This window comes from Cryptotermes secundus, unplaced genomic scaffold, assembly GCF_002891405.2.
Source record: "Cryptotermes secundus unplaced genomic scaffold, Csec_1.0 scaffold870, whole genome shotgun sequence".
Lineage (NCBI taxonomy): Eukaryota > Metazoa > Arthropoda > Insecta > Blattodea > Kalotermitidae > Cryptotermes > Cryptotermes secundus.
Genome location: NW_019743163.1, coordinates 262,242 through 275,168, shown reverse-complemented (window position 1 = coordinate 275,168; position 12,927 = coordinate 262,242). Strand labels below are relative to the sequence as shown.

At 46.0% G+C, this 12,927-nt stretch overlaps 1 protein-coding gene across 4 annotated transcripts in view; it reads left to right on the top strand.

Moving 5' to 3' along the window:
- Positions 1–12,927, top strand: part of LOC111873968 — an 88,747-nt gene that overhangs the window by 56,340 nt on the left and 19,480 nt on the right. For 3 of the 4 annotated variants that reach the window (XM_023869082.2, XM_023869083.2, XM_033755294.1), the window contains exon 3: positions 1,288–1,381. The exons of the other annotated variant lie outside the window; for it this stretch is intronic. In XM_023869082.2, coding sequence (XP_023724850.1) covers positions 1,379–1,381 — 3 coding nt within the window. In that variant the 5' untranslated portion in view covers positions 1,288–1,378. The remainder of the gene's footprint in view (positions 1–1,287; positions 1,382–12,927) is intronic. 4 annotated transcript variants of the gene reach the window in all.

The following is a 12,927-nucleotide window of genomic DNA, read 5'->3' as shown; positions in this document are numbered from 1 at the left end:
AGATAAGATTTATAGACATTTTAATTTGAATTGAAGTTTTAAAAAAGTGACAATTTTAGAAATCAAATTGACGCGTGTAGGTTAACAAAGATTTTATACATACATACAATTGGAAAGACTGGTGATTTTAAATTTTAAACTACGGGCACTGTAGCAGCTACGTAAGAATACACATCTGATGATGGCCATTTAGGGCCGAAACATGTAGTGTGGAGGAAGGAAGAAGAAAGAACTACAATAAAATTGTTGCACTTAAGACGGAGTTTGTCTCATATATATTGTGTCAGTAATCTTTTGGACAGTGCTGCACCCCTTTTTGCGACTATATTTCAAGCCCTTGTACTGGAGCCCAGGATTCGACCCACGGACCTCCTGACAAGGATTCGCCCGTTTCGAGTATTTAACTCTGCTGGTCACAGGAGACTCAGTATTTGCTATGTTAATACGACGTGGATTCGTCTTTCTGGTTACATGCAGCCTGTCGTTGAACCTTTGAACCACTGGACCCTGAATGTCTTGAGGCTTAAGTTGGCCGCTGAAGTGGAGGTCGTTGCAGTGTGTCGGCCCTCGTTTGCAAGTTCACTTCCGCGGGGGGTGTGTTCCCTCCCACACTGACACTTTTCTGTTTCAACATTAACCGTCCTTTGGTTTTGTTCTGTACTGTGCTTCATGTCCAACCCTGGTCTGTTCTGCAACCACGCACGTCTTGCACACCCGTCGCTATTTTCTTTTGTTTCCATGTTCAGTATTCTGATCTATGTAAAAGAAAGTAAAGCTATTCCTGTAACGGACCGTGGAGGGCCATAAAGTTTTGAGACATGGAGGCTCCCACGTTTTCTAGCCAATCGGCTCACAGATGGCGGTGAGGTTGTCAGCCTTACACGCCGGCCGCTCTTTACCCGTCAGGAATATTCCTGGTACTCATTTCTGTTAGAGGCTGAGTCGACCCCAGGGCGGCTGGAAGGATTAGGTCAATTGAAAACACCCACTTCATCGGGACTTGAACCCGTGACCTTCAGGCTTTCAGAATTTGCCTCAAGCAACTACGCTACCGCGTACCCCTTTGGCTCATGCAGCACGGCTGAAATTGCCAAGAATCTGTATAGAATTTTAGCAGCTTTTTAATTCTTTATTCGGAAAGTGTGTTTGAAATACTTGTATCCCAGAGTTGGAGTTTCAGCGAATGCATTTTCAGCTATTTTATCTCTGTTTATGCTATGTGGATTCGATGTACGTTTGGCTATGTGGGTGCTTATTTACCAGTATGTACTTATGGCCTCATTTCAGAGACAGTTGCCATGGAATGTCTGAGGAGAACCTAGTCTGTAGTCCGTCCGAGATCTGAAACAGGAGCAGGACTACAGGAGTCTAGCGTCGAATGGTAAGATGTATGGATCGGGAAGTATACGGCTAGAAGCGAGGGTTGCCTATTTTGTTGCAGTATCCTGGAATATCTTTGGAAGGCACTGAGGAATACGGCGAAACACCTCGATCGGGATGATCATGTGTTTCGGCCGAGATGTGAACCTCACATTTCCCGAATACAGTCAGACGAGTTTTGGCTTGAGCAACTTGGAAGCTTGTCTCTAGATGGAAAGCGGCCACTCGTTACATCTGCGTGTAAGGATATTCCCTGGTGGTACCGGTTTCCTGTAGCCGTCAGCTAAAGACAAGCCGTTATGTAAATCCCCAAATGGCTTCAGTGACGACACTCCAGTCCACGTTTCGCCCCACCTTCACCTGTTCCATCAGCTCCACGTCTCACATTTGTACTGCTGATTTCAAATTGGGCCCCCATTCTTTTTGGCCAGGGCCATATTTTCAGATTTATCCGTTGAGAAAGTGGGCATCTGTCCAGCGATTCAGATTCTTGGGGCCGTGACCCTTCGAGTCTGTGGGCAGTATTCACACGAGGGACATAGTTAAGTTTCCTTTTTGGGGCTTGTACGCTTGGCAATCATACCTTTGGTTTGAATGCGTGAAATGTTAACTGTTGTATTTTCAAAAACAGTTTCATACCAAAGCCCATTTTTAGATTACGCCTAAGTGTTTTTAATTCTTTCCCGTTCCTCTTGACGGGATAGCTCAGTCGGTATAGCGACCGGCTACGGGCTGGGCGACCGAGGGCCCGGAGTTAGAGTCCCAGTAGGCTCAAGAATTTTACCTTCTCCACGTTGTCCAGACCGGTTCTTGGGTCAACCCAACCTCTTATCCCCTTTCTCCGGGGGTAAATCGGCCGTGGCGTGAAGCTAACCACACATCTCCAACCAGTATCGAGGCCAAGAAAACGTGGATCTGTACATCGACTCCTCCATGCGTCTTTATGATGTAGTGCTTAATTAGTTAAGCACAGGGAGAACTTTACTTACTTGCTTCTGTTAATATAACTATTACGCACTGGCATCAATTTATAAGGTACCGCGTTTTCTTTAAGCAAAACTGAAGAGACGCGATCACAAGAACATAGGTGTACTCCCCCTATACACGATGTCAGAGGGATCAGTTTCATTTTCCAGGCGTTGACTTATAAAAACGGTGGGAGCGTGAACCTGTCTAATACCGAGGTTCGCCCCTGTTCCAAGACACAGACGGGAACGCCTGGCCACTCTTTCGCCTTTTCCCCATGTTCTCTGATATCCAGGTTCGGAGCGGTGTTAACCAGCCGCGTGGTCTCCAAGTCATGAACCGTCTTCGCTCACTCTGTCGCTGGGATCGTGGGTTCGAATTCCACTCAGGACATGGATGTTTAGTATGTGTGTGTTTTTATTCTGTGTTTAGGTAGCAGCCTCGTGACGGGCTGATCACTAGACCAAGAAGCCCTACCGTCTGTGTAAAATGATTACGGAACTGAATAAGAGGCCTAGGCCTGAATGGCCTGGAAGACCCATTGAAAAAACTGAGTAGTTTATCCGTCATAGATTAGTGCTCTGTGAACATGAGCATAAAGGTGAAGCTATCCGTGTAAGAGGCTGTGGAAGCACAAAGAGTTGTAAGATGTCGAGGCTTCCACATTTTCTAGACAGTTGGCTCACTGATGGCGGTGAGGTTGTCAGCCTTACGCACCGGCCGCTCTTTATCCCCAGGAAGATGTTTGATACTCATTTCTGTTAGAGGCTGTGTCAACTTATGCAGCTCCCAAAATGGGTGCTCTTGAAATTGGTCCCAAGAAACAAAATGACAGATTTCTCGAAAACGACCGTAGGAATTCCGCAGTTTATGAAGACCGTCTCTCTCTTTAGAGCCGAAACACTTCTGTGGGAAAGTGTGTGTGCACGGACCCCGCTGCAGAATGGCACGGCGTTCAGTGCAAGCCTGTGGAACCCTGTGGCCTCGATATCCTGCCTGTCTGTTGCCATGTTTTGCTTCAGGCAACTCTACTCACTTTCTCTTCCTCTGAACACGTACCTGCGGCCTAAGTGGACGTTTTTATATAGTTTTACAGTCACCAATTTTATACATATTGTTAAGCATGGGTTGGCAAGCAGTCTAACCACCTGGTGTTTCGTAAGGAAGAAAACAGGAGTCAAATACAACACGATACATTTTGTCGTTTTTTTACGACGCACTCAGTATGTCAGACTGTATGGCGTCGGACGGTAGGTTAATCGGTGAATAATGAACTGCAAACAATTTGGCTGCCGGCGGTAGTGGCCTATGAAGCATACTACAAGTATCCCTGCTTATGGTAGGAAGGCCTCAGGAAAACACGAAAACCCTCACCCTAACCTGTATACTGGACGATGTTCGAAGCGTGTACCTCACGACCTCACGAACATAACCTACAACGTTGCCGTCACACCAGCCTGCTTGCAGTAATACCATATTCCATGTGCTTAACTAAGCACTACTTCATGCAGACCTCTGGAGAAGTGTATGTATGGATCCACGTAATCTGGGTGGGTAGTGAGCTCCACGCTCCAACCACTTTACCTCCGATGAAAGAGCCGTTCTGTACACATCGCACAGAGCCTGCGTGAGCCCCAGCACCAGTCTGGACACTACGAAGAAAGTCCCTTGCTCCTACCTGGGATCGAATCTCTATTGCTCGACCGTTCAGCCACTAGTCACTATACCGCCTGTGCTATACTAGCTGTGTGTGAACCTACATTGTACAGATGTTAGTGTGGAGGCGGAGTGTTTCCTTATCGTCACATGGCCGCACTTGTTGAGCGGTGTAAGTTCCCACATTCTGTCTGCTGACCGAAGTGTTGCTGAAGTGGCTGTGTGTGAGTTTGTAATTATCGCCAGTCTTGAAGAAATAAGTGCATGAAAACGAAAGTCTGTGTCCGGCTGCTTGCAACACAAACGTACTTGGTTCTGTTATGGCCGTAGCCTTTGTATGCGACTGCTTTGTTAGCGTCAGTGGCAGGGGCAGCGGCGCCTTCTCCCGGTGACGCAGTGTTCGGAGACTCGCTGATGAAATGCCAGTATGTTCTCTCCAGTGTGTGCTTTCTTAATGCTGGGGCCTTCACACTCTGTAAACACTCACGTTCTTCTTGCATTGCTCATCGCAGAGGCTTAAATGGGATATGTCGTCAGCACCGTCCAGCGTCACAGCTGAATGACCACTGTTGCTCTGGTCGCCAGGTCCTGTCGCCCTCACTGCTACTGCAGTCCCAAGCGGCGCCTCAAACGTTAAACGCTATCGTGGCGAATAGGCATGTGTTTTGTGTTATAACGAAATGTAGTCCTCTGAAAGTAAACCGACGTTTCGTGGGAACATGTCGCCTACATCTTCAGGGATAGAGAATAAAGCTAGCAAGATGAGTTGAGATAGCGACTGGCTACGGGCTGGGTGGCAGGTCAATAAATGTGGCTCTATACCTCCATTCTCCCATACTTCTTCATGACGTAGTGCTTAATTAGTTAAGCACTATTCCGGCTTCCCATTATTATCATCATCATAATCATCATCTGTGGCGTCTTGCTTATACTAGCTGCAGTGAAACTTACCGCTAAAGTAAAGAGTGTCACCGAAGGAAGTGTGTTACTTCGGAAAGTGCCGTTAAAGAAGCAAGGACGAGAACACGCATTTGGTCCTGTTGTTCCATGCATGGATACTGACACATCCGGTCGGTACTCTCTCACTGCTGGCTGCCGTGAGGACCAGGCGAGGCGGCTTGCGTAACTACCTCCATGGAGCTGAGATCTTCTCGAGAAGTTGCCAGTTGTACAGATACCCAAGAACTTCCCAGCATTTTACGGAACCCAAAGGTTCATTATCGTGTTCACAAGAACTCTCCACTGGCCCCTATCCTGAGCCAGATCAATCCAATCCATACCATCCCATCCTACCTCTCTAAGAGGCATTTCAATATTGTTCACCCCTCTACTTCTTGGTTTTCCTAGTAGCGTCTTCTGGCTTTTCCACTAATATCCTCTATGTATTCCTCTTCGCCCCATTCGTGCTACACGCCCTGCCAACCTCGTCCTCCTTGACTTGATCATTCTAATTATACTTGGAGAAGGGTACAAGTTATGAAGCTCCTCATTATGCAGTTTTCTCCGACCTCCTGTCACTTCATCTCTCTTCGGTCCAAATATTCTCCTCAGCACCCTGTTCTGAAACACCCTCAGTCTATGTTCCTCCCTTGATGTCAGAGACCAAGTTTCACACCCATACAGAACCACAGCAGACGAGAAGACAAAAGGATCTGGACTGAATGGTAGCAAGCATTACCCCAACTCTTTCTGCTTTTAATCAAATTTCCATCTGTTTCTGTCGTTCCCAAATATTTCGCGCTGTGTGCACGGCGTCACACGCTTCACAATGCAGAGGGAATGTAACTGCTCCGTGTGGGATAATTATTTCCCGTTATTGTGGCAGCCTTGTCATTCCTTCTGAGGACCACACCCTCGTTCCACCAACTTGCGCCGCGGTAGCCTTGGTGACCAGAACCAGGTCCCACCGTGGGCGATGAACAATGGTGTGCTGAGCGCGTGTTTGGCACTGCGCCATGGAGGTGTATGGGGGCGTTGAGGTGAAGGTGTGCATTACAGTGATTGGAAGTGATCCGGCTCCTTTGTTTAAGAGGAAAGATTTCTAGTACATAGTAAACCTTCGCTAATCCGGCGTGTAGCCCTTGTGACGTGGTCAGGACCCCTTTGAGTGAAGGGGGCAGCTGCCCAGAACCCCCTGTTTTTAAAGGGGCTCCACTGTAAGGTCGTCGGTACCGCATGCTTAAACTTTCCCAGACTCTTTCAGAAGGCCCGGTCCTTACTGTCTGTGTGGGGCACGCCGTAGCGTACTTGGTTGAGGCACTATGCTACAAACCGGAAGCGGGTTCGATTCCTGTTGAGGCCACTGGATTTTTCAGTTGACCTAAACATTTCAGCCGCACTATGGCCTTGGGGTCGACTCAGCCTCTAACACAAATCAGTACCAGGAATCTTCCTAGGGGTGTAAAGGACGGCCGGCGCGTAAAGCTGACAACCTTGCCGCCATCTGTGAGCCGATTTTTCTAGAAAATGTGGGAACCTCGACGTCTCACAAACCCATCGGCCTCCACAGGCTGTTACAGTGATAGTTTTACCTTTTTTATTGTCTGTTGTAGTGTTTCAAATAGTTTTATATTTATGTTTCGTATTTCTGTAGACAGTACGTTTGCAATGTTTTGCAATCCGTTTCGCCGAGCATGTTGGTTCAAGCGGTAACAGCTCCGCCTTACAACAGAGGAAAAAGTAGAAGCAGGAGCCGGTGTGTCAAAGCGGCCTGGACGGAGACAGATATATTCATGGTACCTGGTTCGAGTCTCGCTGGATACCGACTCCTCTGACCGGGAGTTTTCTCAGTGATACCAGGCAAATCCCTAGACAGTATCTCAAATTAGGCCACGACCACTTCCTTCCACATCCTTCCCAATTCATTATTAACTAACCAACCTACAAATCGCCGCGATACAATTTGAGCTAATATCAGCGTCGTTAAATCATCATCATCAGTAATCTGTCAGACGACAGGTCCACAGTCTCTTCCAAAACAATTCCTCCACTTAATGCGATCTAGAGCTTTCTCCTTCAAATGACAGTATCCTCTTCTGACCCCAAGGTCATCCAGCATCTTCTTACGTCTTCTTCCTCGTCTTCTTGTCACTTCTATCCGCCCCTCTATCTTTCCTTCAATAACATCTTTTAGAAGGCAGTTTCTGCGTAAAACATGACCGATCCAATTAGCCTTCCGTTTTCTTATTTCGTGTAGGATATTCCTCTGCTCACTGACTCTAATTAACACTTCTTAATTTCTCACATAATCGGTCCAACTGATCTTCTCCATCCTTCTCAAATAAACAATAAATTTATATAATTTTTGTTAATGTGAAATAGTTTTATACTGGTATCAAATTGTGACGTATCTTTTTTAAGAAATGTGGAGGGAGGTGCCAAGATCATGTTTGCCCAGCGTCCATCTTTTCTTAAAGTGACCCTCGGTTGTGACGAAAGAGATATCAGAATAAGTTACTCAGAGTTAATAGCAAAATTTCCGTTAATGTCAACCATATCTTTCGTGCAGTATGTAAACCATTTTCACTTTATCCGCGACGGCTCAGTGTTCAGAGTAAGTTAGCCGACACCAAGTGACCGGTACAGTACCCTAATATACATTTCGGACCCCCAGTTATGCATTCATGTCATGTTCGTTGTGTTAAGAACTGACATAAGTGCAATGGTAGAACGCAGAAATTGTAAATTTTCGACGCCAACCAACTGATACTTATTTTTTGTGGAACTGTTCTTGGTATGAAGTTCGTCTTGTGTCGCGCACTAGTTCCTCTCGCAGCCGTGCTTGCAGCTCTGGCGCCACCGAGACCGTCAAAGATTTAAGGTTCATTGCCTAGTACAGCACAAAAACCACGAAGACAGGGAAACAAAGTAGAAGCAGTGGCTCGAAACTAAGTACATGGAAATCATCTCTGAGAGATATTTCGTTTATCAGAACCGGAAGCAGAGTCAGAACAAGGCTTTGCATAGAATGTCTGTTAACCGGTTGTAAATTCGTCTAAATTAAATTACATAATTAATTTCCCACATGACAGAAAACACACTGTCCCCGTTACAGAGGCGGATAATATTGTAGATTGATGTCTTCTGCGATGTCTCGCTGTGTAGGCGACGTGTACCGACGTTTCGGTGAAACACACTGCCTTAATTTTATGTTCAAAGAAAATTCCAAACATAAGTCCTGTTTGGACTCTTGCTTGGGTTATTCTTCGACCCTGAAGATGGAGGCAGTGAGTGTGTCAGAAACATAAGTAAACTTCTACTGGACTACACGGTGTCACATCCCGGAAGTTACCGGCGTGAGAAACTGAAACCCAACAATGTTTTATTGATGAAACTTCCAGCAAGATACTGTGGATGTAAGCCTCCACTTTACCGACCACTTACTGGTTCAGTAGGATCCAATGACTTATAAGCGCACGGTAATAAATATTTGTTCCCCACAATAGCTGCGAATTCCTTGAGCAGCTGTGCAACTGTAAAATTTTAAGGAATGACTGTATCAGTTACTACCCAATTCTGAAACAGATAACATATTGTCACGTGATTGACTGTGACTGTAGATGGGGTTTGGATTGGTAATCGGATCTATTGGTCACACACAACTCGTGACTACAATCACACACAGGCCAGTGTACTCACAGTCACGGTCTTCAGCGCACTGCGTTTGTATTTTGTCGCATTTTGTCTTGTCAGAGAACAGCAATCCGGACCTTATAATTGCAGATGTCAGAGTACCGTTCGACAAGCACTGACGGACGGGCCGTGTGAACTACAAAACCAAAAACCGGTGGTGGTTTTGGCGTTCAGTGCAGAAAGAAATGGTTTCGCATGTTGATTCGTGGGTGAAATTCAATGAACTGGTCAATGGACAAGCCATTGACCGTACTGGTTGTTGTTAGGCAAAATGCTGTGGTGGATTGCCAAGTGATCCGATGCAACCTAACGTATTGTTTCTTATTTTACGTTTTGTGACGGAAGAAGACAGGAGACAGGTCCACTACTGACAGAAGTAATCACTTGTAGAAATGTCACGGTACAGAACATAGAGTTGCGGAGTGGAATAGCGAATCTGTTGCGAAATTTATTATGTATTTTAAATTCAGTTGTAGAAGTAGTTTCACATTGAATCTGTTGTCCTCTGGGTTAGTTAGTTAGTTAGTTATTGGAGAGGGTGGGTTTCCCCATGCACTTATACCAGTATTGGTCCATTGTGCTTCCCTCTATGATATTCTACCAGTCTTTATACCCTACCGATATTGGTGCGTTCCATCAGTCCCGACCGAGCCAGCGAGTTCGGCCTCTACTGGCTTAGTGGTATCTATAATGCCTCCCCCATATATCGGAGGCGTTAGAGACTACTGTTGGGCGGGAAATGTCCTTGAATTTGGCTCAGTGACCTCCTTTGGAGGTATGAGGTTCTTTTACGTGCCGTAAAGCTACGACACGGGACCCACGGCTTAAAGTCCCTCCCGGAGGACTTGTTCCCTGAATTTTCCGCCCTTAAAAATTCCACGACCTCCGCCGGGTTTGAACCCGCGTACCACGAGTCATGAGGTGGGAACGTTACCTCTAGACTACGGAGGCCGCTTGTCCTCTGGGTTTCGGTAACATGTAGTCCTCTGTCCAAAGAAAATGGAAGACGCCCGGAATGATTACAGAGCTATGAGTCAACGATCTTCACAACATTACAACAAAACCAACATCATTAAAGCACTTTCAGTCTTTATCTTGTCCGAGCGTGATGACGTATTTGTCTCAGAACCTACAGTAGCAGTTGCGTGCAAGATGACTTCTGAGACTGCGTTTAAAGTAACAACAAGTCTGTATTCTGCTGCTGGAACGCCTGTGTACTGTTGCAATCCGTTGCAGTGTTGCGAGGATCTGTGTGGGCCACTTCACATGCAAGAAGCTACCTGAGTTGCTAGGGACGCTCCTTGTATGGAAACTGGACTCTGCGGGATGGGACGCCAATGCAACGACACGGACAGCTAACAAAGTATTGTACTAAAGTGACGGACAGTATAATAATAATCCTCCAGTTTATTTCAAGGCCATGTAGCCTACCTGTATCTTTGTTTGTAGTACAGAAATAAACCAGTGAGTACACAATGTATTTTGTTGTGTCATTCGAAATTCACGTGCTGAAATGTGAAGATCATGTCCTGGCGGTAGTGAAGTTATCGCCGTGTCGGCAAAAGTTCTCTCAGAATGTGACTTATCAACGGCGAATATTTCGGTGCTTCTCTGGACGTGCATTTAATCGAACTCGACATTAACCAACCAACCAACCAACCAACAAACCAAACAACCAACTGCATGGAGCTGAGTCCTTGAGAAGCCGCCAGTTGTGCAGCTATTCAAGAACTTACCAACATTTTATGGAACCCGAAGGTTCATTAGCGTGTTCATAAGGGTCCTCCACTGGTCCCTATCCTGAGCCAGATCGATCCAATTCATACCACCCCATCTTTGTAATATCCATTTTAATGTTGTTCACCCACCGACAGTTTGGTCGTCTTAGTGTTCTCTTTCTTCTGGCTTTCCCACCGAAAAAGTGCGCGAATTCTTCTCCACATGCGTGCTACATACCATGCTCATCTCATCCTCCTTGACCTGCTCATTCTAATTGCACTTGGTGAAAAGTACAAGTTATGAAGCTGCTCATTACATGTCGGTGCCCGGAGAATATAAATTTGTAGCTCAGAAATGGGGGCTCTTCACAGTGGGAACACACTCAACGTCAGTAGAAGTATCCCCTGTGCTTAATTAGGTGAGCACTCTGCCATGAAGACGTAAGGGGAGTGGAGGTATGGTTGTTAGTTTCACGCCCTGGCCGCTCTAGCCCAAGGAAATGAACCCCCTAGACCCGTTGGATAGAAGGCTGGATGGGCCCCAGAATCGGTTCTGGATGATGTGGAGAAGGGAATAATCTTGATACTGTCGGGAATCGAACCCGAGCCTTCCGGCTGGTTGCTATATCGACTGAGGTAACCAGAAAATGCTATTTCACCTATTCTCACTCTTGTTTTAATTTTTTGTTTATTACCCTTGTCTATTGTCTTTCTGAGTTCCTTTTTTCCTTCTTTCCCTGCGCCTCAGATGCGCACACAGTTCCGCGAGAAGGCCTGCAACACCGCGAAGTCACGTATAAAATTAATCTGAAGGAGCTGCAACCACTGCTGCATGCTCCGGGGTTCACAGGCTTGCAGCGCTGTCAGAATTGTTAATGCTTGACACAGGCGTTGTTTTCTTTTCGTCTCAAACTTGTCTCTTTGCGCTGCGGCGTTAGCGCCCGCCATTGTTTCTGAAGCGAAACGCAGGCGCGGTAGAGTGAGTAGCGCCCCAATACGGGGCGTGCAATTTGCTCCCAGCAGCGAATTCATAATTAATAATGTAGCCCTTTGTCACTCTCTACTTTTTGATACAGACTGAAGAATGTCTCTGACGAAGAAATCAGGAGCAGACGAAATTCGGACGATCGGTTCGGAGTCTTTTTGTCTTCTCATTTGTTGCGTTAATATCCACAGACGTGATACTCACGGATTTTACTCGAAGCTCAGTATTCTCACTGTGTTAAATTTCTCATAAACGGCTCAGCGTACAACGTACACGATGCTGATCTCATTAATACGAACATGTGCAATTTCATCTTTAATTATTTAGCTAGTCTTTATTGCGTTTTAAGGAAATACAGAAGGTAAGTTTGTCCCTATGCCACGCTACGGCGATGTAATGGCGGGAGAAGTTACAGCTCCATTCCTCTTGACCTCGGCAGTAGATGGAGCTGAGTGGCCAGCTTCACGCCCCTGCCGTTTTATCACTGGGGAGAGAGCCCCCAGTAACCATTAGATAGGCGGTTTAGTGAGCCCAAAAGCAGATCTAGACGTTGTGGAGTAGAGAAAAACCCCTGCCGAGGATCGAACGCCTTCCGTTCAGCCGTTAGCAAGTCGATATATACCGGCTGAGATATCGTAGATCTTTTTAAGAAAACAGAAGAGGAAGTAATTTATGTTTTGTGCAATGTGATAACTCTCGTGTGTTTAGTTGTCCAAGGACAGATAGTCAGGTGAAATAAACATGAAGACTATTATTTATGTACATAATTTTACGATTTTTTATACTCTTCGTGAGGCAAATTAACTGAATATTTTTGTAGGTTATGTTTCGATGCTGTCAGGAGGAGAAGCATGCAGTGTCGAACGGCAGGAAGATGGATGAACTGGAAGCGATTGGGAAGGCAGCTGTGGTAATCTAATCGATATACAAATAAGGCATTTTTTCTGGAGGTTCTAAGGTAAACCACGAAAGACCTCGGTCAGGAGAGTGAATTGGATTGCTTCTACATTTCAACGAAACCCATTACAACAAGCTTTTCTTCAACTCGTTGCATTAATGTAAGAGCTGTGATTGACAAATGTGTTTTTGTGATATCCAGTTGAGCACAAGCGAAGGACACATTGCGCAAGCGCTGCGGAGCACTTTGCTGTGCGGGCGGCCTTCAGGCACTTTGCACAGACGCTCATATTTAGAACAAAAGTTCTTTGTAGCGGGACTAATGCAGAAGGCCTTTGCAACATGGCTGTAAACCGTGGACTGGAAATGCTTGAAGGTATGCCCTGGGGCAGCATGTGAACTCTAACATGGGGCTTCTGCCAACCTGAAGAATCCTAACATCAGATGTAGTTACTGAAGTCAGAAGCCCGTTTCGGAGCGCGGAAGACAAAAGAAACAGCAACTCCTTAAGCGTCCTACTGGTTACCACTGCTGTTACTGCTCATGTGTTTTATTCTTTCCGAAGAATTCATTAAATAACTCCATGGAGCGGAGTCAGAGAAGCCACCAGTCGCCAGCCTACTCAAGAAATTCCCAGCATTTTATGGAACCCGAAAGTTCATTACCGTGTTCACAAGAGCCTTCCACTAATTC